The 27,080-nt window shown below is 38.6% G+C and overlaps 2 protein-coding genes across 7 annotated transcripts in view; both read left to right on the top strand.

Annotated features, from left to right (window-relative positions):
* gabra5 (gamma-aminobutyric acid type A receptor subunit alpha5) overlaps positions 1-16,590 on the top strand; it is a 56,963-nt gene extending 40,373 nt beyond the window's left edge. For all 5 annotated transcript variants that reach the window (XM_035410435.1, XM_035410431.1, XM_035410434.1 and 2 more), the window contains exons 7-10: positions 5,691-5,834; positions 11,127-11,279; positions 12,502-12,713; positions 13,860-16,590. In XM_035410435.1, coding sequence (XP_035266326.1) covers positions 5,691-5,834; positions 11,127-11,279; positions 12,502-12,713; positions 13,860-14,162 — 812 coding nt within the window. In that variant the 3' untranslated portion in view covers positions 14,163-16,590. The remainder of the gene's footprint in view (positions 1-5,690; positions 5,835-11,126; positions 11,280-12,501; positions 12,714-13,859) is intronic.
* A 3,372-nt stretch (positions 16,591-19,962) lies between these two features.
* Positions 19,963-27,080, top strand: part of LOC118222263 (gamma-aminobutyric acid receptor subunit gamma-3) — a 183,118-nt gene continuing 176,000 nt past the window's right edge. The window contains exons 1-2 of one of the 2 annotated variants that reach the window (XM_035407709.1): positions 19,963-20,783; positions 21,960-22,105. In XM_035407709.1, coding sequence (XP_035263600.1) covers positions 20,731-20,783; positions 21,960-22,105 — 199 coding nt within the window. In that variant the 5' untranslated portion in view covers positions 19,963-20,730. Of the gene's footprint in view, positions 20,784-21,450; positions 21,529-21,959; positions 22,106-27,080 lie in introns of those variants that run through there. The other variant, XM_035407710.1, reaches the window with a different exon arrangement.

The following is a 27,080-nucleotide window of genomic DNA, read 5'->3' on the forward strand; positions in this document are numbered from 1 at the left end:
CTTCCTGGTTCAGAGGGAAGAATCCCACATTGGTCATAATACAGAGAAGCTCACTAGTGCTAAGAAAGCATGATATAGTCAAAAATTGCCTACATGTTTTTCTAACAGCAAAAATATAGGCATTATTCATGGCAATCTTAAGAACACTTTTACCAGTGGTATCTATAAAGGCCTCCACATTGCCAGTTGGCTAATGAGACAAGCTTACTTGTCTGATAAAATGTCCTGGGCCTATTTTATATGACACATGCTGTAGACACTAAAATGGAAATACCAGCAAGCAGATTGTTGGGCTGGTGTTTTAAATTATGCCCTTGTTTTTATAAAAAGAAATCATAATTCAGAGTATTAAGCTAATTCCTGATCTGGAACTCAGAAAGCACCATCATGACTGTGCCTACCCTAGAATTGCATTATACCTGGATGAGTTTTTGTTTGTGCTAAGCACCATTAAAGTTTTACATTTTCTTTTTCAACTTTAAATTGTGACAGAAAAAAATGGATTCATTGCCTTCTGGAGTGTTTTTTTTTTCTTTCTTTCTGTCTGCACAGACATTTGTTTTATTGCTCAGAATAGCTGCCCAAAATAGGACCTTTTCACTTCTGATTTATAGCTTGCTCGTGTGTACATTTCATTTCAGCTTGCATTCAGCTTGTGTCTCTATGTTTGGGCCGGATATTCTTTGCATCAGTGTATGTTTCTTTCATTTCTTTGCAAGGAATATCACATCAGAGGTGAATGACATAATCGTTTCCCTAAAAATGGAGGGGAAGTGCTCGGCTGGTTGTGCCAAAATAACGTGCCCAATTGCATTGTGGGGTGTTGCCTCTGCACAAAATTGGAAGGAAGTTATGAAAACAATTTAATCTTGTAATAGAGTGCCTCTACCACAGGTCGTGATGTAGCAGCCAGAGAAAAATAAAAGGCCATTTGTAAGGCATGGTTTGTTTGTTGCTGGCTTCTGCCTTCCTACCAATAAGTCGCTGAGGTGCACTACTAGATCTCCGATGATTTGTTCTTGGATATCATGTGAAAAATGATAACAAATGAAATGTAGCTTTGTAGATAATTCTGGTGCAGCCAAATGGCTGCGCACTGTCTCTCTGAAATAAATAAATTAAATAATTTCGGAGTGCAACCACAGTCTAAGCACATTAATCATTACAGGCATTTACATTACATTACAGGCATTTTTAGCAGATACTCTTACCTACAGCGGATCAGATATGGATCACTTGTTAAAATTAGGGTGGACAGCAGGTCAAAAAATCAGATATACATTTTTTTTTTTTCATAACCATAGCCTAAGAATATCCTGTTCCTAGTTTGACAATTGCGCATCAGTTTGAAAGTTAGAAGCCAGTAAGTCTGTTCTGCACAGAAATGTCCTTACTGCATGGAAATTATTTCGTATTGTCAGGATATGGATATCATTTGTAATGTTCTTTACTCAGTACCATATTGTATTTTTAAGAAGACTGTAAATGTAATTTCTTGTGGACAATACAGATGAATATTAACATATAAATCAACAATACATAAAACTTTGATTTCAACACTAATGCCATTCTGTATGGAATTTTAATCAATGAGAGTTATAGAGGTACATCAGTACATTGAACTTTGAAGTATGAACATTGATACAGTATGTTAATTAGTTCATATGTATCTGTTTCTACCTTTAAGTGATACATTTGAAGAATTTTGTGATCATTTAATATGTCCAATAAATTTGGTGCATATTTTTGAAAATGATTAAACACAGGCATGCTGAAAAATCCTTCTCAAGTGCTATTTTTCATTGTTCACTCTTTCACATGCTTTTCTGTTACTTGTAAGTTATAAAAACAACATCTTCTAGGTTCTGTATCTTCGGCTTTGGATTTCAGAGCCTGTTACTTTAATGTTATCTGATGTACCTCTATTATTCTCATTGATTAAGATGCTACACAGAATAATGCGGAGCAGTCAATGGTATGCCACAGAATTCAGCTGAAGACAAGAATTCAGAATGAACATGAGAGTGATATTCAAGTTAGGATGTATGTAAAGCTGGGGTAAATTGTGTAAATGAACGTGCAATGGTGATGTCATGCTGTGTACAGGCGTATAGTAGCCACTTTCAGAAAAGATCTGCAGGTAAAGGTTTTAGATTTTAAATGCTTTGGTGTGTTTTGGATTTTAAATGGTTTGCCATCACTGGTGAAATGGTGTTATGTGTATTATGTTCTTCATCAGCATTTCACCGATGAAGGCAGTATGTTGAAAAAACAATCATATTCCCTTCCTTTTTAAAATGTGCAACTGTGATACTTTAATTAATGTTTTAGGGCAGGTATTCTAGCTTCCACAGTTTGCATGTCATGAAAAGTATCAGCGCCATTAGGGGGCAAAAATACAGGTCCTCCCTCCCACCTAATGAAAATGGAGCGTTTATATCCGGGATAATAAAAGGAGAGCCAGGGAAATCCCTCCCCCAGCAGCACCACCACCGCACAATCTCTGGCATTAAATTGCACACTGCATCTTCCTCTCTATCATGTGGGAGAACACATTAATCTGCAGATCAAAATGATTCCTGACGTTCATGGAAAGGGGGAAAAAACGGTTAAAGGGCCAGCCCTCCGCTAGCAGCCTGCGATTCGCTCTCTGTTCCCTCTTTTTTTTCTTGGCTGCCATGGCTAATGCTAATGCTAACCACTGATCTTGGAGTGGGACTTTGGGGGGGAGGTTAAGGTCAGAGGTGGCTTGGTGCTGTCAGCTTTAATCAGAGGTCTGTGCTAAAGAGCGAGTGCTCAATCTTGTCCTCTCGTAGGGATCTCGAGGACCTCTACTTAGGAAAAGCTCATTGAGCAGCTTAGAGCTCGGAATGTTTCCGGAGTCCCTGGACTGGGGGTAAGCCCTGGTGTCTGATGTCTATCACCACAGCCACCCCTGTCCACACAGGCCACCCCCCCTCCCCAGAGTTCTCTTCCTGCTGTGAAATATGTGCAGTTGCCCTCGGAACTGGGCCAGAGAATAGAACATTTTCCTACAGGGAGTAGAAAAAAAAACTTGCCACTAGATAGCCTAGCTAGCTGCTGTTTGGGTTGACCTTCTCGTCCCCTGACCCCTGACCTGGATTCAAATACCACTGGCCGTGCAGGCAAAACCTGCTGACACCGTCTAAATACGATCCACTTAAGTCCTTTAGCAACAGTGCCCTTATTTAGCACAGAACCCGTGCTATTTTCTCTTTGATGAATGATAGATGTTCTTATTCCTTTTATTTCTTAACTGACTGCACTGAACTTTAACAGAACACTTTGTTAAATTACATGGCCAATAGAAGACCTCCTGTGGAATTAAGCTTTGCTCTTTCTGGGTTTTCTTGATCAAAGCCAGGTCATTTATGTCTCTCACTCATCTGTTAGAATCCCTTTGTAACAAAATAAAATCTTAATTTAAAAGTTTAGAGATTGCACCACTCCCTCTTAATATTTAATTAAGTGCAGCTGAAACTAGCGTACATTAAGCTGGGTTTTCTGAAAACCAACTGATTGCGATGTTGAAATGTTTGAAGCAGGAATGGCATAGCATTTACCAACCCAATATTTCTTAAACTCTTACAGAGTTTTACTCCCAACCCCCAGATGCATATTCTTATCATCTCTACTGTGAAGAGAACCTTGTGTTCCTTTCCATTTTTATTTTAGAAAAGAGGGGCAGCTGATACTGTATGCAATAAATAAATAAAATGCACCATCAGGAACTGACCCTGAAACTACTTCACTGCAGAGGCTGGGCAAAGAAAGCGAGAAAAAGACATAAGAATGAGAAGGTGAACAGTTAAGCAAAAACTGGTGTCACCCCTACCCAAATGGACCAGGCTGCAATATACTGTAAATATGTGGTTGTTCTTGCAAATACAATGATAATGCTTTCACAGCAGTGTATTTTTAAAATATGTACTGCAATATCTGAAAGTGGCAATAATGTGTGTATTTACCCATAAATTGTGATATGTTGCTATGTCTAATTCTCAGGCATTGCAGGTTTAATTCTCAGGAAAGGCACTGCCGTTATACCCTTGAGCAAGATGCTTAACCTGAATTGCTTTTGCAAATATATGCTGTAAAAATGGATTGTATTTTTTAGTAAGGTGTGTAAATTGCTCTGGATGATTGCCTGCTGAATGCCTACATCTAAATGTCCAAGTCATTGGAGGTTTAATCTGGAGAATTGGAGGCCAGTTCTTTTAATTTCCTCTCCCTTGAGCATGAGTTTAAACCACAGACGTATGTAGAGTTGCTGATTTTCGGAGCAGATGTTGAGGCTGACTGCCATACATACAAGCTGTTACATGCACAGTTATCTCCTCAAATCAGTGTTTATGGTGCCTACTGTATGTTATCTTATTTCTGCATTCACCACCAGCTTTTATTTGTGGTACATTTTCACCTGACGGGAGTCAAGTGATTGTGCGTGTAATGTGTGATCCTGTCAAATACAATTTTAGAACATCTAATACAGTTTGTGCAAAAAAACAAAACATTTCTATTGTGTGTGTGTGAAAAGAGACACAGTGGATGTGAGTACCAAGTTAGTTCTCGTTTATTGATGCGTGATTGGATTTCAGCATTGAATCGGGATATCATAGAGCAGTTTTGTGTGGTGTGGGCGGGAGGATGTTTGAGGTTTGGTGAGACAGTAGGATCTGGCTGCTGTACAGCTGGAGTCGATCTTAATTGCAGTGAGGATGGACTGTGCGGGAGAGCTGGGATTAATGAATCACTGGAAAATTGAATGTGGTGGCAGAAGTGCATGTGAGAGAGAGAGTGGGAGAGATTCGGAGACTGAGAGAGAGGGAGAGAGAGTGTGTGTGCGTGTGAGAGCTAATGTGAGAGACATAAAGAGAAGGCCACTAGAAATTGTTGTGAATGTATTCACTATGACTGTTATTTTTTATGGTCATCCACAGTAGTGTCTGTTGTTTTTAACCTATATTAATCTTAATGTAAAATGTAAGTTTTGGTGTCATCTAAAAATGTACTTTTTGCCAATCTAAGTGAGAAAGAGAGGGAGAGAGAGAAACGGGGGAATTGTCTTTGTTTTCAGGCCATTGTTGTTATAAGGAACAAATCCTCCTGAGCCCTGTGTGTTCGCTGTCTCTCAGGTATTCTGAGATATACCCACAGCCCAGTCATGTCCACTATCACAATGTCATCTATGCCACCATTACCCAGAGGTCATTGCAATGTTCATATTTATGACATGGTCTTTAATCATCTGACCCAACAGAAGCTAGGTCTCCTTAGATGATTAAGCGATCACTGCTGTTAAAATTAACCTCCCTGTTTTTTTTCTTTCTTATGTGACTGGGGTGGAGTTGCTTTAATAAAATTTTCACCAGTAGCAGTGTGCTGGACCAGTATCTGCAGAGTTACAGTTCTTAGGCAGGACTCTAGTCATCTGCACTGTCCCTTGTATTCGTAAAGATCCTCTGAGTAGGAGTGCTGATCCAGGATCAGGTTTCCCCTGAGCCGTATCTTAACTTTATCCACGTGCTAGAAAAGTAACACTGGTCCAAGGTCAGCGCTCCTCCTGTGAGAAACCTTGCGAATAAATTGTGAGCCATGATAAGGGCTTCTGTATAGAAAAAAAAAGAACTGCCTAAGTGAATCTGCGACTCCTGACTGCCTTTTCCCAGATGCCTATCCAGTTTCGGAGGTGATCTACACCTGGACAACAGGTGCGGCAAAGTCCGTTGTGGTGGCAGAGGATGGGTCGCGACTCAATCAGTACCACCTGATCGGCCAAACGGCAGGAACTGAGGACATCCACACCAGCCGAGGTACGACACGCCAACCTGATTCTGACCCCCTGCACTGCGTTAATTCAGCCCTGACAGAGTTTATACAATGCATGAAAAAAGGCCTCTGTTGGTTTAAAATGTATCCAGAGTTCATATCGCACTGACATTTTGCTGTGTGCACTTTTCACTTATGCATTATACCTGTTATGCTCTGAATTACACCGTTAGCATTTTGATTACTGTCATACTTCTTTGAATTTAAGTTCCAGTCTGAGAGCACAGTGCAGGCCGCCAATGCCAGGTAGAGAGGAAGCCGTTTTCAAATTAAGCTGGATAGAAACAATAATCAAATCTCCAGGATTTGAGAACAGCACATCCCACGTACCTCACATACTGCCTGCTGTCTCTAGAGGAGGGACAGAGAGAAAAAAAAAAACACTGATCCGTGTCCTGCCTGTCGCTCACTGGGAACCCAGTTTTAATCCGGGCGGACAGTCCCATCAGTTGTGCATTTAGATGATGACGTCAGCGGGCCCTGATTGGATAGCTCGGCTCTGACACGTGGAGCTGAAAGACATCTGCTTAATTCCGTTATGTAAAGAAGTAATACACTTTCATCACTGATTCCAGAAAAGGTTATTGAAGGTATGGATTTCCTGATGTGCTCCAGTTATTTATTTAACTCCTAAAAAAATGCGTAGTTTAAAAACTAAATATTTTTTACTCCTGGACATGCGACGCGACCTGAATAATGACGAATGTCAAGACTGAAATGCCACTTCCTTCTGTAATCCGTCCTTTAAAAAGGCTGGGGCTGTGGTGTGTGTCTCCGTGACACTCCGGCACTGAAATTAGCCAAATGCTCCTCCGGTTCCTCACTTCCACAGATCTGTACTCATAATTCTGACAAGGCAACAGTTGGTGGCATCAGCCCGTCTGTCTGCCCCCCCATCTACCCATTCCCCCTCCCCCCCACCCCCACCATCCACTCCTCTTCCTGTATGGGCTGGAGTCCTCCTCAGACACACAGTTCTTTCCTTAACCTCTGATGGTAGTCCAAGGAAGCTGGGTCTTAATTAGCAGCCCTAATCTCAGAAGAAAACCCTCTTTGCTATGTCAGAAATAGGTTAGCTCTCCGCAGGAGCGTGCCGTCCTGTGCTGTTGCTAATGTGCTAAATGTAACCAAACCATTCGCACCAAAAAAAAAAGAAAAAGAGAAAGCTTTTCCGGGCATGTCCTGGGTGTAATGGGTGTGGGTGGTTCACAGCTACTGGTGTAATCTGTAGAGGTGTTGACTATCTCATAGAATTTGGCTGGAATTGATTTAAACTGTAAATAAACTCTCATCTGGAGATAATCTTTTGGCAAACAGACGGAATCCAACAGCCAGGCACAACATGTCCTCATTACCCTGACATTATAGTGTTTTTTTTTAATTTTCATTTTATTCCAACTCTAGTTTATCCTGGTCCCCAAGTAAATAAACAAGACAGTATATGCATATTTATGAACATTTTTTATACTAGTACTCACCAGTTCACCAACATGGCCGCGTTGTTCTCCGCAATGAATGGAAGTTCCCCATAAACACTCCAAAACCCTAGCAGTGAAATCCACCAAACGTACATCTTCATTCCTCTCCGATTCTCATCTGGCTCCATGCGTGAACGGCAGGCAAATCCAGATTTTAGTCTCCCTCCAGTTGTCCCACAGCAGAGCGGGGACAGCGAGTATCAGTCATTGGTAAGCGAGGAGGACGAGAACTCACTGGCCGAAGACATGGCGCGCACCCATCCCGCCACAAACAGGAACTTCAGACAGTACCCTCGGCGACCCCTCTCGCCTCTCCACCAAATTCATCAATTCCTAGCAAATAATTAGCCCTGTATTTCTTTACGGCTGCTGCCGAAGCCTGTGCTTGTACGTCCTGGAATAAGCGTGTCCGTTAGGAGTAGGCAGGATTGCGCGACACGGGGCGGTGGCTGCAGGATGCAGATTGTGACAAGGGATTAGTGAGACGCAGAAATCCGATTTCGCCGGGAGAAAGCAGGAGCCATCAGTGGATTTTCCATAGTTTAGCAGACTCTGTGGTGGGGAGCTAGAAAGGATTTTTTTAAGCTTCAAATGCAATCTTCAGTTGGTTGACAGGATATTATGTTTTATTTCTCATTTCTCATGTATTTCCTTGTTTTGTAGTAATGATTTACCTGATTTCACACTGTCACCTCCACTGACATTCCTGAATGATTTAGAGCTATTGAGAACGTATTTCTACATTATTACAATACTTTGTCTCACAATTATATATTTTAAAAATATAATTTTGTTGTTTTACTCTTATTCTTGCCCCTCTATGATTTTTTACTCTTCATCATACGACTTGTTAACTACTTTTAGCATCAGTTGTAATGCTACTTGTAGTAATAGAAGTCCCCATTGTGTGAAACATGGTAATGCTATTGGCATAAGCCAGGCAGTTTCAAATGTCTGGCAGGCGTTCCTCACTAAGCAATTTTTATCACTGCTAGTTAGGTATCGTTATTTCCATCTACTGTATGTCATAACAATGCATCATTCTACTTTGTTAATGCTGCCACATGCAGACATTTGCCAGCTAACCAGGTCACTATAAGCTAATTATGGAGGCTTTCTTTCTGTTCTACTCTTGTGTCAGCAGTTACAGCAATGAATGCATCAAACATGTAGGCATGGTAAATGTATAGTCGAGTGATGCATACTATTATACTACTAGCTAGTTTTATTTTTGTTGATTGATTTTTCAGCTTAAAACACTCACTTAGATATGTGTAGCCATGCAAATTGGCTCTAGTGTTATGCTGACCAGCACACATTCATAGTACAACACATTCCCAAATCACTCACAAACTTAGTAAGTACTGTATATAAGACTGATTACATCAGCAAACATAAGCATTTTGGCCAGTGGTGGGAAAATATCTGACTGAGTTACTACTTTAGTGGGATAACAAGTAAAAGTAATTATATAATTGAATAAAGTCATATATTGTTTGTTCACATATTAGCGCTTAAAATATTGTCTTTTGTGTGTAATGGCCACCCGCTGATGGCTCAATCATGAAAAAATATACTGGCACACATTGAAGGTTTATTATCAGGTTAATTACATTAAAATTATCTCAGAATTTTAATATTATCAAAAGTTTTGTAGTAACATGACAAATGATCTCGATTTTTATAATACATTAGATGTTATCTTGACATTATGAGATACAGTATATTATTCAGGATTTTGCTATTACCAAAGTGGTTACCTGAAGATCATAAAATATTTATATCAGGAATCAATATATGTCTATGGTTGCTGCTGTAATTCAGGTGAAAACCAAAGCATTAAAACTGAGGTAGATAGCCAATCAAAAGAAAACATCCATGGCTTCACATACCATCATTAAAGGTGAACTTGTGTTAACAGTCTATTTTGCAGGTCTGGTAGGAGTGGCAACTTCTACTATCTCTAATCCTAGCCCCATAAATACCTGGGGCTAGAACAATACATTTCTTCCAGTTGACCCTGAGATTAATCATGTACCTGGAAACACAGTTTGTGTGGTTCTCTAACTTACATTTTACATTTAGGCATTTATCAGATGCTTGATTGATAATGTTGTGACACAAACCTACATCATAATGTTAAATACCATAGTAGCTGCCACAGGGGGATTGTGCACGTAGTGCTTTAAATACCAAATAAGTTTTTGGATATATTGTGGATATATTGTTTACAGTGTAGGATGGTTAGGGCTAATAAACCCATAATAGAGAGGTCCAACATTCTGCAATGCAATGTATGTCAAAAGCATAAACACAAAATTGGCATCTGATCTTACTTTAACAAGTCATTTAAGGAAATATGCAAAACATGAGTAGATAAAGCTAATAAATCATTTCAAAAAGTGCACTGACAGTTGAGCAATGTGACTTTTTTTACTTTAGAATTCAGAAATCATTATGCTAATTTGACTCTGTTTATGAGCATTGGTGCCTGCACTTAACGCTTCACCAAAATCAGTGGGGTCATTATAAATAATCGAACCACATTGGAGGCATTAGTACTCATCTCACCACGAAAAACTCACTGTGAAATGTTTTAGACATTAATTGGTTATTATTTCTTCATTCGATTGTATATTCAGGTGTCGTAAAAACGTTAAAGCTGCCAGTGTCCTGAGGGACTTTGAGTTCTATAGCGATTTTAGAAACAAACTGACACCAAAAAAAAAAAAAAAAAAACTTGGCTTGCTTATTCAAAATAACCCCAGAAGGGATTTTGTATTAATGAAATGAAATGTTATTCATATTGTAGCCAATCCCTGTCTTGACATCATCCTGATTGTTCAATTCTGATTTGTCAAACTTATGTCACAACAGAGGTCCTATAAAATGATTTCCGACAGGGAAACCTAGATTGTACATCAATATTTTTGCATGTATATATTTGCCAAGATCTTGCCTGCAGTGTGGTATAAAGCATTTTGTTTAATGATTGGGTATTTTTTGTAATTACGGTGAAAAAGAGAGATACACTGCCTTCTGGATTATGAATCCCCAGCAGCTAGAATAGCATGCCACTGCCAGTTAACCTGCTACCAGTGTATGTGTTTTCTGGTGGCTAGGTCACCAGGAAAACTAGTTTGAGCAACAAGGTATTTACATGTATTTCTACAGCTTGTCTACAGTGTGGCATTTTAGTTTAACAAACAGGTGTTTTTTATTACGGTGAAAAAGGGGATGTGAGCCTGGCCGATTCCCAACTGTAAGAGAACTGAAGCCACAGGGCCACTAGGTTTGAAACTGGCACATTTTGGCATAGGTATAGGTGTTTTGAGAGTACATATTTAATAAATGTTACATCCCATAAAAATATACACACGTAAATGCAGACAGTATATTAATGTTACTGTACGACTACCACTAAATATTGGTTCATGCTGTTGGAAAAAACAAGATAACCCCACCCTAAAAGTCGCACAGACGATGATGCGTTTCCCTCCAATGATAGTCATTACATGCCGGGGGAAGCTACTAATTTTTAACATCGTATTAATACTATATTATATTCTGACAAGTTAGCGATTTATATGTTGTTATTTGATTATACTGTAGCATTTATGACATTAGGAATGAAAAATAAACTGACGAAATTTGTTTTCTGAAAGATCGCCAAAGCAGGTTTGACCTGCCTACCCATAATAAATGCTCAGTGGCACACAGTAAACAGATTGGTTTTCCATTCTGTGATGGACAGTCTTTATAACCTCCAGACTTCCTTGTCTCATCTTTGCTGCACAGGCCAGTATACCGTGATGATGGCGCACTTCTACCTGAAGAGGAAGATTGGTTACTTTGTGATCCAGACGTACATGCCCTGCTTCATGACTGTGATCCTGTCCCAGGTGTCTTTCTGGCTGAATCGAGAGTCCGTTCCAGCCAGGACTGTCTTTGGTCAGTTTGAGTCTAATCCTCACGCCCAGATATATACAGACATCAAAAGGGTTCATCATTTATTGAAGTGTCTCAAAAGTGCTGTTCTGCTGAAGAGCAGCATCAACAGCCACATTCGTTAGACTTCGGAAAGACAAAGATCCCACTTCTAACTCATGTGGCTGAAAAGCAAAGGCTGAAAAGTAATTTCAGACTTTATGCATCATTTCTGCCAAAGATGATGATTTAAAAATAAACACATTGCTAATCTTGGCGGATTATTTATAATCAATCCACAACACCAGACTCACTACGGGATGCAACTTTGTGATGGGTACATATTAGGTTCACGCTGCAGCTGAGAAACAAAACTGCAAAGGGAAATGGGCGTTATGTTTTCACCCATAATCCACTTCTTGTGTGTGGTAACACTTTGTTTCTTCAAATCAGCACTTGTGAGGAGATGTGACAGATGTGTGCTGTTGCTAGCCATTAATCAAAGAGCAGGAGTCCAGTGCCTGAGTGTTGGTGCTGCACAGCACTCTCGTATCACTTTGTATTGATAACTATCGCTTTTCCAAGGGGATCCTGGCCTAAAACACAAGTTACAAAGACAATTGACAGAACAGTTGTCTAAAACAGGAATTATAAACAGAAATTAAAAGCAGGGGTATACGTCAGCCATGACTTACGAAAAAAATAATAATTTCAGTTTAGTCCAGTACCCATCAGCATTACTGTGAGAGCTGTCATGGAATGAGAGATGGTAGCACAACGATATGTCAATTAATTATATGTCAACAATTTGGGCCTTATTACACAGGGATGTGTAAGATGCATGAAGGATGCATACATATTCATCACTGTCATTTTAAATTAATCTACAATGTGTAGTTGAGGCATAAGGGTGGGTTTCTGATTTGTTATTGGAAGGGAAAAGGAACAAGGAAGTTACCAAACATGGATTCTGATTGTCTAGAAAACATGTAATGGATGAATACATCTACTGTGGCCAATCAGCACTCTTTAACTATTGATGTGCTATGAAAGAACACAGACAATGCTATGGAAAAAATTATGGATAGCCCTCCACTCTCTGTTTCTGGGGCCCCATAGAAAACATGTTAACTTGATCTGTTATTGACGGCTACAAAATCTGTGTTTCAAAAAGCTTAACACCCGAATGGACTGTTACTGTATATATCACTGACTGACTGTGCTGTCCGGTTCTGGCCCATCTCAGGTGTGACCACAGTGCTGACCATGACCACACTCAGCATCAGCGCCCGGAACTCCTTGCCCAAAGTGGCGTACGCTACAGCTATGGACTGGTTCATCGCCGTGTGCTACGCCTTCGTCTTCTCTGCCCTGATTGAGTTTGCCACTGTCAACTATTTCACCAAGAGGAGCTGGGCCTGGGATGGAAAGAAGGCAATGGAGGCCCAACAGCCTAAGGTAGGCATGCATTTTTTTAAAATAAGAAAATTCACCCATTGGCCAGTTAATCTCATATGCTGTTACTTCTGTGCATCGTGGTACTGTAGCAGTACACATCAATTATTGTTTGATTCATTTCAATAAGCTTTATATTGAATGTTTTTACAAGTTGCTTGATCTTTTCATGGCTTGCTTGAATGACAGTACCCACACAAGATGAGGGTGTTGCCTGCGGAGACAATCTTCACAATTTCATTTGTTAGTCTGAATAGCTACATTTTACAAAAAGTACAAAAGAAAACAAAAATGATTTCACTGTTTGTAAAAAAAAAAATAAAAAAAAAAAGCATATATCTATATATCCAGTGACAGAACAATGTAAGAAAAATGTGATTGCACAGTCTTTAATTAAGCAGTAGCAGTTAGCTGATTACCTGGATATCAAATGAAATATTTATTCATACAGTCATTAAATTAGACACAGAAGGAATTCATACTCTTTTCCCTGAGTGTTAAATGAAAGGGTCAAAACCATACCCAAAGTCCATGAGGACAGAATATTTCCATAATAAATAATATAAAAATGAAATTAGGAGCACCCAGCACACTTCAAATCAATACAATAAAAATTACAGGGCTATACTATTTTATTAAAGTGCTATCCTAGCTGGCTTTTAGGTCCATTTTAAATAATTGAAAACATAATGACATCACTACACAGGAGAAACTAAAGCAGAAAATGGGCCGTGTTCTGGAGTTAACTTGCTTTCATCCAGATGACATGTCAAGCCATAATCCCTTCCCCCTTTAAAAGTTTACTTTTTGTTTTCAGTGTCAAGATTCAATGTACTTCAAATACGTTTTACATAATCATTGTTCTGCTCTTTCCTTCCTATAGCCTAAAACACAGATGTGTTGTCAGCCATTTCAAAAGTCCTTTTGAAAATCAACCATTGTAATCCCATTATGCTGAATCTTTTTACCTAAGAAAGAAATTAATGGTTCCAGCAGGGCATTTATAACCTCTTTTACATTCAGAAGGTATTGACGCCCACATAATCTCTACAAGCTATTCTGCTGTTTTTCAGAAACAAATGAAACTTTATATCTATCTTTCTTTTGCCTTGTATTACCTTTCTATCGTTGTTCTGTTGTTCTGTGCAGAAAAAAGACCCACTGGCTCTGTCGAAGAAACCAAACAATGCCTGTTCAGCAGGAGGTGTGAATTACACACCCAATATCACCAAGGATTCTGCAATCGCCACCATTTCAAACAGCTCCTCTGTTCAGCTGAAACCCACGGAAACCAAGGCCCTGGATCCCAAAAAGACCTACAACAGCGTGAGCAAAATTGACAAAATGTCCAGGATTGTGTTCCCAGTCCTGTTCGGAACTTTCAACTTGGTCTACTGGGCAACGTACCTCAACCGAGAGCCGGTGATCAAGGGAGCGGTTTCGCCAACATAAGGAATTCCTGTTCTCATACCGCGGACTTCAGCCATATTGTTCAACAACCTGGATTGCCATAGGCGACAATACCAAGCACTGAAGACTTGCTCCAATCATAAGTTGGGAGAACGTTCCTTTTTATCATAAGTTGCATGATTAAAGCTAGACGGAAATACTATTGCCATGTTTGCCTTTACTGTTTATACTGTATATTAATCTACCAGGATTTCTTATAGAATGTTGCATTTTATTCAATGAAGCAAGAATTTTTATCATCGCCAATTAGTTTCCCACCCCCACTGACTCCTTGTTCCACGACTACATAGGATTTGGCATCTACATTTTTTGTCATTGAAAATGCATTAATGTATGTTGGGAACAGAGGGGTAGAGCAAAGCCAAATGCTATGCAATTCAATGTTTTATACTGTATTAACGATAACATTATTTTGCTGTATAAAAGTGGGCCTAAAGCATCCAATGTCTAAGAATGGACTTGAATGGAATTGAAGAATATAGCATCAAGCCGAAGAATAGCCATTCGAAATGAGTTGCCTTCAGCGTGAACAATTCGTACGTGTGTGCGTTGGAATTACTTGTTTCTTTTGAAAAAAAAAAAAAAAAACTTTTTTCAACAAGTTTATTTATCATTGTGCAACTTATGATCATTTAATTGATGAAAAAAATTTATGCCAGCATTTAGATAGTTTGCTTCTAGGTGCAACATTGGAAAATAGATTTTCTTATATAGTTTGCTTCAAGATACAATATGGGAAAATACATTTTTCTACACAGTATATTGTTTGGTTGTGGTTTTGACTTAACAGCTGTTTTGAATCTATGTATGCATTCTGCTTTTGGATACGTTCAATAAAACGCAATAGGGACAAATCAGTATAAAGATTGCTGCCATGCAAAGTGCAGTCTAAGCAACACAAATTTAAGCTACTATATGGCTTTTGGAAGTATTGAGTTATGAGTACGTAATGTACGCTTTGAGTAAATACTGTATGACAATGTTTTTATTTTTACTGCTACATCAGCTATCTTTATTGAAGCTATTTTACTGTCATTGTTTTTATATGTACATTGTACATGGTTATCTGTTGCTTATTTACATATTTAATATAGATTTTAATGGTTTTTTGAGTCTGTAAATTTTCTTACCTTTCTCTTCATGTGACAGGATCATAGACTTGAAGTTAGTTTAAGATGTGAAAGTAAAATGTGATGTGGTAACTGGCAAAGAGGTGGCATATACAGGTATCAGCTGAAGGAAAGAAGGCCACACAATTCATAACTTCACCAAATGGCTGATTGCTTTGATTGCATTGCTTCTGAAGCAAAAACTAGAATGTCTACTTACTTGCAAGACCTAGATTAGAAAATATTTAAATAGCATTCATATAGTATTGCACCCTGCGGGAATTTAAAGGGCCTGACAGTGTCAAACTGAATATGAGATACAAGTGAAATTATGAAGGGTTATGGTTTGGAGGAATAGTTAGTTCAGGTAGAGTGTGTCCCTGAAAGATTGCACAGTATTTGTAGCTAAGGGGTTTTCATGGGCAGCCTTACAGAAATGGAATATGCAATATATTGTAAATATGTAGAATTTTAAAAAATATAATGCTTAATATATTTCACAGCAATGCATTTTTAAAATATATTGCACTCTCTGAAAGAATTTCAAGAGTTCTCAAGGAAACAGAATATACTGTACTGCAATATATTGTAAATGTGGGTTTTGGGGAAAATATAATCGTAGATATACTTTCACAATTTCTAAGAAAACAAATTACAGTATCTGAAAATGGCAATAATGTGTATATTTGCCCATATTTTTTCTGAAATTGATAAAATATTTTTGTGCAATATATTGCAGCACATTCCATTTCTGTAAGTATATTCAGGCCCCCTGGCTGAGAAGCAAGCACTGGACACTCCCCCATCTCCAGCTTATTTACATTTATAATTTAGCCTGGGGGTAGGAGTGGGTGGGGGGTGGGGGTTTTGCCACTGCTTGATTCCCTCAACTGTGTGAATGGGGTGTAGGGGGGTGAAACGATCATAATACAGTTATTAGATAATTACATAGTTATTCCCAAGCCGATAAAGCGCTTGCTATCCAAGATATCTTCTGCAAGCAAAGCCTGAGCAGAGAGAGAGGGCTGTACACATCCTCATTCGACCAATGAGAATACCAATTAGGAAGTCAGGAGAGGGCATGGCACATTCAAAAGTGGGTGGGAATATCAAAACAGGACACGCCCCTCCCACTTTATTCAAGCCCACCAATGTGACCGCTCTGCTTTCTGTGAAGGGGAGGTTGTCTGGAAGGCATAAAATTGTTCTTGCAAAGTTATCTGTCATTTAATCAATGTAAAGCTCTAATTTAAAGCATAATGGAACTAAAGCAATAAATAAACGCTTGATATGTTTGGTGACTAAGGCCTTCAGTCTTTACTTTATAAATTGAAAGCATGAAAAGATTTTAGAGGTATCCAGAAAAAGGGCATTGCTTAATTAAAATATAACATCATGCAACAGTGTTTGTTATTTAGTGTCAAACGGACTAATCTAGCATCTATGTGCAATTTTTTCAGATTTATAAATTAAAAGGAGTGTTCATTTTAAGTGCTGGACATTCACACTGGGGATTTTTGGTTGAATAATCTTTCTCAATAACGTGAGTACAGCATTTGGGAATGTGTGTCTTGTGCCATGCTCCTTGGATTGGAACTAATGCGCACCCAGGCCTGAGAACCTGCAGTGGGTGGAGCACAGAATTTGTCCCAGCATGCCATGTGACAGCAACATCTGGCACACATCTGTTTGTCAAGGATTTAGCTCCACTTACATTGGTTTCCCATTCAGCCTGCCTCTGCTTTCCTTAACTCTAAGCCCACGCCAACGGCAACAAATTACTGTATTGCTACACAGCAGACAAAAGGTCAGAAAATCACTGGAAGGCTCCATTTTGATCTGCGGTTGTGAAATATTTAGGTCCTCTCTAGTTTACACAAGCCTTTTACAGATAGCTAATTGCCTGTATGTCAGCCTGGTTTTCCATTTTATAGAAACTACATACCCTCAGAGATGGTACTGTGTATTATAACACGTGTGATGATACATTTGCTAATTTATTTATGCTTTAGCACTATGTTTCCTAAAAGTTCGTACTCAAGCACTTGATTTCATGTCATTGTCGTTGTTTTCACATTTAAATTTTATAAATGAAAATATACTGCAGCTACAAAGCTTACAGTAATAGTACTTTGTCTGGTTTCCTGCTTGTAAATGTGTGCGTGTGTGTGTAGATGGGTGCGCGCGCGTGCGTGCGTGTGTACTGTTGAGAAGTAACACTTAAATATTGCATTTTCACTGTGTGCATCATATATGTAACAACGTGTTCTTTTTTCTGAAGAAATATTCATTTTGGACGCGTCCTCTATTTCCGTCACCACACTCTCGGCGAACACTATCAGGTTGGTCTCATTGACGGGTGCTATGAAAGAGTGATCCTCATGAGTAAGGTTCATGAGTAAGGATGCCTCACCGAGTCCAGCAAATCGAACATACTTCATACAAATGAATTCGCAGATGCAAATATGAGGGGAAAAGCAGGCTGTTTAGCAAGATATCATATACAGATACATTTGGGTTACCCGCTACTTGTTTAGTCTCTTGGCATTGTGCAGATTACTGCGCTCGTGTTCAGAACCTACCTACTGTTTTTCCGTCCATAAAGCAATCCATCTGTCCATACTTTTTATTTACGCACATGACGTACATTGCACGCTGTGTTTGTCTGTTGTTGTGAAGTGCCGGCATGTTGCAGAAAAAAATATCCACGTGAACGTCGGGGAAAATGTCTGGTTTAACGCTGAAACCTTGATGTAGGTTTTTCTGAATAGCTGTCACAACCATTAGTCCTTCCTCACGACTATATGACCCATAATATGAATACTAACTTGGTTCTTTTTTCCTACAATAAACGCATCATGTGACTCAGGCAGCTGCTTCTTAATTGTAACATTGGTCACATGCTTGTCGCCCTGTCGCCGTGCGGTGGTTTGGCGTTATTAACTGACACATATCTCGCTGACACGTGATGTTTTAGGCTGGCATCCAACTGTATGAATTGGTCTTGGGGAGATACTCCAACTGTAGAGAAAGACTGTGTTGTCAGTGTTTGTTGACAAACAATCGAGCGACCAGGATCGACTCAGCGTTTTCTAACATGGCCCAGTTTTCTTCTTTCTTTTTTCTTCTTCTTTTTCTTCAGTTTTGAAGCGAAACGTACCAAAAGGCCTTCCTTGCGTGTTAATCTGTTGTACAAGTTTCAGGTTGAGCTTTAACCTGCATTCACGCTATATAGGCCATTATATCCTACTTTGTCACTGTAGGGATAATTTGAGGGAAAACTTGTTACAGTTGTATCATGCATTTGTTAAAACAAAGCATATTTTATGTTTACTGCCGCTTTTATAACATTTAATTGCGCTGTACCAGCTTCTTTTGATAATATTTGATAATACAGTAAGGAGAACAAAACAAAGGGAATACGCTCATTTTGAACCTGGTGTGAAATAAATGTGTTTTTCCCTGGTCCGTTTTCAGCACTAAATCGCATCTTGTGGGGCTTGCTGACCTGGTGGTGTCCCCATGGCAGGTGCAGCCTCCTGTAACAGCGGTGTGCGTTCGCTGGCCGCATTATTCCGGTTAGCCAAAGGAGGATGCGAGCCCCGGGGGCTGGAATATTTTTGTGTTGCCTTTACAGCGCAACTTATAGAGACAAGAAGGGGGAAAAAAAACTTTGAAATCGACGAACGACGAGTTTCATTTGGTTTGGATGTCTATTCTCAGCTGAAGGTTTCCTTTTGCCCGCAAAATATGAACTATTGCCATTTTTAAATGATACGAACGCCCAATACAAAAACGTTTCAATACATGTAGGCCTAATCGGTTTTCAGTGTTGACCATATGTTAAGGTGTATAGCTGGTATTTAGACAAATGCCTACCCTGTCGATTATCTACTATGATTTGATACCTTGTCTTAATTTATGATCTGACATATGAGTAAATTAAGCCTCATCGTGAATGGATTTCCCTCATAAAACAAGTTTCACATCCCTAGAACCGTTCCGATAGCACTGTCCTTGGTCCTGAAAGTGAATAGTCTATTGTATTCGATAGGTTACTTCATTACAAATCTTGCTTACGTTATTTCATATTACGATAAAAGACAGCATTGCTCTTGGAGACACGCTGTCTCTGGTCCTGGAAAGATCCTACATTTTGCATGAAACCATGATAGGCTACTTTATTACAATTGTTTCTTAAATGTGTCAAAGAAATTGTATTATTTCAAAACAAAATAATACGTAGCTATTACGATAAAAGACGCATTTCTCGCGGAGACCCACCACTTCTGTGCCTGGAGAGACATTTTAATGAAACCACGTGATTTATCTACACAAAATGCACATAACATTTAATGATCTGTTGCCGTGTGTCTCGTATGTGTGCTTTTTATTTCGGCAAAACTGAAAAGCATGTTCTATTTTCTGCTGTTAGAAACGCACATAGGTTACTATAGCTTTCGCTATCTATTAAGCTTACTGGACAGCATCTGACACTTAATTTCTAATCATTTTAGACTCGATGACAAACTGTAAGTCTGTGTATATACTTTAAATTACATTGAAATCCTTGATGTATGTGTGGTGCAATACCCACGAAACCGCAATGTGATACAGTCCTGCAATATGATTAATTGCATTTATCGCTCATCGGTCCGTGACGAAATAAGGTGTTATTCCCAGCTAAAAGGGTAATTCAGAAGGTAATCTGTCAGAAATCCACCGAAATCGTAATTGTTTTGTTTTGCGTCGCACCTTAACGCACTTCATTGGAACTCTAGCCAACGAAATACGTTAGCGATCTCACTGACGAAGATGCGAGCTACAGTAGGCTAAACCAGTAGATGGAGGCTAGATTGAAAAAAAAGCAACAATTAATACTAGTAATAAATTATTAATTATCTGGACGCGTAATTCTCATATGCCTATTTATACGGACGATGACGGTGTGGATAATATAATATGGACCGTGCGCGACATAAGAGAAAGTTTAAATGAGCTGTAAATACTGTTCCTCTAAAATGTGACGTAATGTGCGGAAAGGGGGCTTCTAGCGAAAGCATTAAGGGGTTTTGTTGGTTCCCCACTTCGGGAGTCGATACCCTGCCTTTGAGAGCATCAGCATGTCTGTGTATCTGGTGGTTCAATCGAAGGTGGCCAGTGCAACTTTAAAGACCCGGAGGGGCTGGTCCATTATTTCACACAATTGATTATCGATGTGAAATTGCCGGAGCCCCTCAACATCCAGAACACCTGCCAGACGCGGATGACTAATTAATTGCGGGATTATGAAGTGTTTGCTAGTTTCTCTTTTTTGCGCTTGAGTGACAAACATTGGTAGTTCAAACTGGGAAGAAGGAGTACCGCTGTATCCTTTTCCCTTTCTCACCCAGCGACGCATTTTCTCTGTATCGCATTCATCTTGGAGTCATCTCATAAACATGTCAACCAAATTGTTGGTTTATTTCCTACTTCTGTCAGTTCTACATGCTTGGTAAGTCACGTAACGATCACTTGCCGTCTATATCTTGCACGATTGTTGTGCGGCAGTATTTTGAATTTTCTCAAAAGATTCCTAAAGGATCGGCTACTTTGATAGCTTGAACTATTGATCGAGGAGTCCCTGTAAACTTGAGAGGTAAAAAGAAAACTGTAAAATGACATTCTGAAATACCCGTGCAAAATAAGTTTATAGCTATTTAGGTTGGCATGCCATGGGTATAGTGTTATTACTGGAATTAGGCTGTGATACATATTGCTTGTTGCTCTTCCAACGAATATCGTTTGGCTGCACGACTTTCCTGCGTTGCTGCAAACTGCAAATAGCAATATTTCAAAACAAAGCAATGTGTTTTTTAGATTTTTTATTTTTCACACAGTCTGCTGTCGCTTCTGAAATGTGCTCAGTCTCAAATAGATACAGTTCAAACACTTGTGGGAGTTATTGAAGCCATTAAATCATTTTCGCAACAGTCACGATTCTCTCAGAGAAATATATATTTCCTTTAGCCGAATAGGCTTCACATGACCTGGAACTGTATGTATCGTTAATTGTTTTATTTTGCATAGTCTTTAAATGTAGTCTATGCGAAACCTGGATTTTCACTGTTGGTCATGTTGCCCTGGTAACCAGCCATGAAGAGTACTGATTTTGGTCGATGAGAGAAAGTAATAGGTGGCATTTAATTTTTTCTCCAACCCACCAGAGAACCCCGAATCCCTGTCTGAATAGCATGACGGTGATTTATTTCTGAAAAAGATATGTGTGGTTGCTTGGTGTTAATGTCTTTAAGCTGTTTATGCTAAAGTTTGTAAAAAGTATTGTGTTGTTAAAAAGTTCATTTAGCTTCGAAAAAACAAAAACAAAAAAAAAAACGTCTGAAATGGCCGGTGGTGGAAATAAATGAAATCTTTTATTTCATTTTTTTTCAAGTATGGTTTCGTGTCAAGCATGTTTATCTGTAAATGTTGATCGAATAATTGACATAAGAAACAAACAAAAACCGTTTAACACAGTGCCAGAAACGAATCTAAATCGCACTCAAATAAATGGGGCACATGCATGATGGAATGTTGTCCTGAAGCCTAGCATTATTTGGACATTTTAAGCAATATACATTCACACAAGTTCGAGGGATTTTATTTAATGTATTCCTTTGCTTCTTTGCAGTTCCCAGACAATCGAATACGAAGAGGAATACGAGGATGTTACTGTGAACCAAATGCTTGCTCCCAAAACTCAGGAGACAGACGCAACGCAAATACTGAATAATTTACTGAAGGAATATGACAAGAAACTTCGACCAGACATCGGGAGTAAGTGATTATGAATGCGTTTATTTTTGCGAAAGGAGAATAACATGCGGTTTGGGTGTAATGCGGCGCTGTCCGCCGTCTTGAAAGTACATCCCAGTGGGCTTGCATTTGCGTACTGTCTACAAGTGTTGTGGGATAGCATGTATATGTAAATGTATGCTATGAAAATCATAACATTAATGCGTATGGATAAGTATGGCTTGATATATTCAAAAGCTCAGGCTATGTCGGTCTTGTTTTATGAAATGTGAATTGGTCCAGATTGGTAAACTATTATAACCTAGGGTAAGCATATCGCATAAGCCCCAGTCTACAGTAAATGTTGTTTTTTGGACTGTAAAGGAAACTGGGTGGGAGCGGTGTGAGCAGTGAAAGAAAAAAAAAAACACATTTATTAATTTATTTTTCGGTGGAAAACAATGATCGCTCAGAAATGACACTAAGATGGACATACGTAATTGGTAAATACCAATTCGGTTGTCGATCCAGTTTCAGGGACAGGAATATGACATCATGGTATTGAGAGGCCGCAACACCGCGCTGCCGATGAGAGGTCAGGTGCTCCTATAAGCAAGAAAATGAATGACTGGGAGTTCAGAGCGTTTGAGCAAAATCCAAAGAACGGCTGTGAGCGCCACCTGCGTAGCTCTGTCTCCATACTGTATTAATTCGCTCGGCACTTGTTGGTTCTTACTGCAGGCGAGTCTGCTTCTGTCTACAGGCTGCAAGTGCAGTAATATACAAGCTCGTATCTTGAAATAAGGGATGTGTCTCACCTACAGCCTTTTGCTTGCAACTGGATCAATATATTTTTTTTCTTCAATATGCAGCCTATATTCCCCACGTGAATAGAATAGAATATAATAGAATCCATTAAAGTCCGCTCAATTCTCAACACAGAGAACAACGTGTGGAGGACAAAATAAATGTTTACTTATTTAAAAACAGGAAAACAATATTCAAACATCAAACATCAGGCAAACACAAAGCCCTTCTCATAACATCTGATCATTATCAGGTGCATTCTCATGTCCAGATCTTTGATTTGTCCAATATTGAGGATTGTGATTGCAGAGTGGAAAAAATAATTTTTAAATGGGTTTTTCCTTTAAATACCCTTAGTCTTCTGCTAGAGGACAATTTTTGAAATGGTGAGGGAAGTGTATGGGAGTGAAACGCTGTTTTTGGAAGGGATTTCCTTTGCATGGCAAGGCTACTCATGCATTGCTTGCTCAGTGACAGTTAGTTTGACTGGTTTATTAATTATTTCAGTACATTACTCAGCTATAGTTAATTGTAAAATCGCATCCAGAGACATTATACTGCCTTGTAGTGTTATATATCTTATTAAATTAAGATTTTAATAATATGTGTATGTTCCACTAGCTGTTTGGTTGTGTTCACATATGTACATGCACACGTTGTAATACATACAGAGCCATGAAAAAGTATTTACCCCATTCCTGATTTCCTCTATTATTGCATATGTGTCACACTGAATGGTTTCACAGACAAAATGTAAAAATAGACAAAGGGAAATTGAGTGAACACAAAACACGCTTTTTATATAATTTAATTTCATTTATAATATAATTTCATTTATTTAATTAACAAAAAAAGTTATTAAACACCCACATCATCCATGTGAAAAAGTAAATGTAATAAGTGATTGCACCACCTTTAGTAACATTAACTGCTAGGCCATTCCAAAACTTTAATTATGTTTCTTTTCAGCCATTCAGCAGGTGGTCATGCTTTTGTGGTTTGGATCATTGTCTTGCTACATAACCTAATTACACTGCAGCTTTAGCTCACAAACAGATGACCAGACATTCTCCTTGAGAATTTTCTGGTACAAAGCAAAATGCATGGCTCCTTCAATAATAGTGAGCCACCCTGTTCCCATGGCAGCAAAGCATCCCCACAACATCACACTACTGCCACCACCTGTCATTATGATGTTCTTATCATGAAATTCAGTATTTGCTTTACACCAAATATGCTCCCATGTCACCTGAAAAGTCCTGCTTTTGACTCATTTGTCCACGGAACATTATCCCAAAAGGCTTGGGGATCATCAAGGTGCTTTTTTTCAAAAGTGAGTCAAGCATTAGTTTCTTGGTTAGCAGTTATTTCTGCCTTGCCATGCACCAATGAATCCCATTTTTCCCAGTCTATTTTTTATTGTTGAGTCCTGAACACTGACCTTAGCTTAGGCTTGAGAGACCTGCAGTTCTTCAAATGTTCTTATGGGATCTTTTGTGACTTCCTAGATGAGTTGTCGCTGCACCCTTAGAGAAATTATGGCAGGCCAACCATTCCTGGGAAGATTCATCACTGTTCCAAGTGTTCTCCATTTGGAGATAATGGCTCTCATTATGGTTTGTTGGAGTCCCAGAGCCTTTGAAATGGCTTTGTAACCCTTTTCCAGTCTGATATATTTCAACAACTTTTTTCTAATCTCTTCTGGAATTTCCCTTGATTGTAGCATAGTGTGCTTGTAGAAATTTTGTGGTGACAACTTCACTCTGATGCTAAGGTTCAATATAAGTGAAGTTTAGATTTGGAAGATCTGGCTGCAATCAAGCCTGACTGTCTTCTGTCAGCTGAATCTAATTATCCATTAAATTTGGTTAATTGGTCAATTGGGTAACTGAGGGGGCAATTAATTTTTCACATTGGTGATATGAGTGTTTGATAACTTTTTCATTAAATAAATGAAATAATTATTTGAAAATGTGTCTTGTATGTACATACAGTTTCCTTTTGCCTAATATTACATGTTGTCTAAAGATCAGAAAACATAAAGTGTGACAAATATGCAATAGTAGTGGAAATCCGGAATGGGGTTTTTTGTGGCAAGATAGAGCAGGCAACAAAAAATTTTACCATCCAAACACCTGGATTTTCACTGTGTATGTTTTAATCAAGTATAATGTCCACCAGAATGTCATCAGAATAAACATTATGTGCAATAATTTATTCCCAGTCCCTATATAAATTGCTTCATGGACAGTGCATACTGTAAAACGTATGTTGTATGTTTTCTTTGTTACCCTGACAACAAGCCATAACTACTTCCCGAATTTGACAGGGTCCACAAGAAAATACAAAATGGCTCAAATCTAAGATACATTGCATCTCCTGCATTTTTTTTTCTGTGTGTTTGTGTTGTCAGAAGAAGAACAAAATGGACAACTCTAGTCAAAAAACACGCCACCACATATATATTTGGTGGTTCAAAAGCAGGTTAGTTTTCCTCTGACGGCATGAAACTCCATTTGTATACCTGAGAAATGATGCAAGTCTAGGGAGCCTGATATATACTCTTTTGTCAAGTAATTGGCGTTATTGAAGAAAAAACCTTTCAGTGTGTCCAGTCTTACAGCACTTCCTCTGCAGTCATTTGTCAAAGTGCTGATATCCACCAGTTCACACTGCCTTTCATCACAAGTGCAGGCGTGTTCCCCAACTCTTTTGAGGGAATGATGACATCAGTTATTTTTCTTTTACACTTCTCACTACAAATACATTGTGTACAAATTTTGTGCAGGACGTAAGTCATCACAATTAATTTCAGGAAAGACAAGAACAGGCTAAAACGTCAATGAAAATGAAAGAGAAAGGATTGTTTTACCAGTGGCAAACTGTCAGTAGCAGAAGTTATTGCTTTTTCAGTCCCTTCCTTTGCACACATAATCCTCCTTGTTTACTCATAGATAGCATTAATTGAAATGTCATTTTTAGTGGCAAGTGTCAATAATAAAATATTACAACTACTCCTGCAGGGTAACATGCAGTAATTGACAGATTCAGGACACTTCAGTTAAAAAGGGCAGAACCAGTTCTTGAGGGAGACTTTGGGCTGATTCTTTGGAGGATCAGGTGCAAGATTTCTGAGACGATCACCAGGATCCCCACAATGTTAAATCAACTTTTACTCGCAGCCTGTAGAGTACATGTGGTCCCTATTGGAATCATGTACTTTAAGGAAAGGCAATAACTAAAGCAATGGATTACCTTCAGAAGTTATTGCTCTATTCACTTTCCACAGAGTGAAATGCAAGCATCTCAGCTGTGTTCTTAAAACTAAATAAGGCTCAACTGAAACTGAAAAAGTCAAGGTTATTCAGATAGATTAGTTCATGTAGTTAAAATCAATATCATATTTAATGTGAATATATCATTATATCAATATAATAATCCTATCATAAATAATGAATAATAAAGTATTCTAAATATGAACATCTTCTGCATAGGCATTTCCAATGACATGTAGATTTAGATCCAAATAACAAATTTACATGAGAAAAAAAAAGATGAATGGAAAATGTTTGTGGAAAGTTTTGTAAGCACAGCTAACGATCAAATTTGATCATACGCACGTTTTGTGAATGAGGCTCATTAAAAGTAAAACTGCAGAAATATAATAAAAAACAAACAACAATACAATTCAATATTTTTATTCGATATAATGTTTTTATTGTGGTAAAATAATTGATATTTTCAGAATAATATTCTGAAATCACAGCAAAAATCCTATACAGGTGTGCTGTTCCAGAAGTTTAAATTACAATGTCTTATCATTTGGAAGGTTTAACTGAATGTTCACATGGGTAATTAATTTGCTGGAAGTCAACTGGATGTAATTAAGCCTGCATTTGGATAATAGAAGAGTGTGACCGGTGAGTTCCTCCAATAGGCTTGTTCCTCCAATAGAAGCTATGGGCACCTCCCAGTTAATGTTTTATTTTAGTGATGTATTGTGGGATTCTCTGGTGCAAGTGCAGTATTCATAATTTGCACAATTATGAAATGCCATATCACTTTATTTTTCCATCATCCCAGAAAAAAAAATATTGTGAAACCCATATCAGATCATTGTTACAAATGCCATGCTTGCATTCTCTAGTTCTGTAAATTAAATGTTATCATATGTATATTGGTCTGCTACCTGTACCTTCAGTCAATGACT

This window comes from Anguilla anguilla, chromosome 3 (assembly GCF_013347855.1).
Source record: "Anguilla anguilla isolate fAngAng1 chromosome 3, fAngAng1.pri, whole genome shotgun sequence".
Lineage (NCBI taxonomy): Eukaryota > Metazoa > Chordata > Actinopteri > Anguilliformes > Anguillidae > Anguilla > Anguilla anguilla.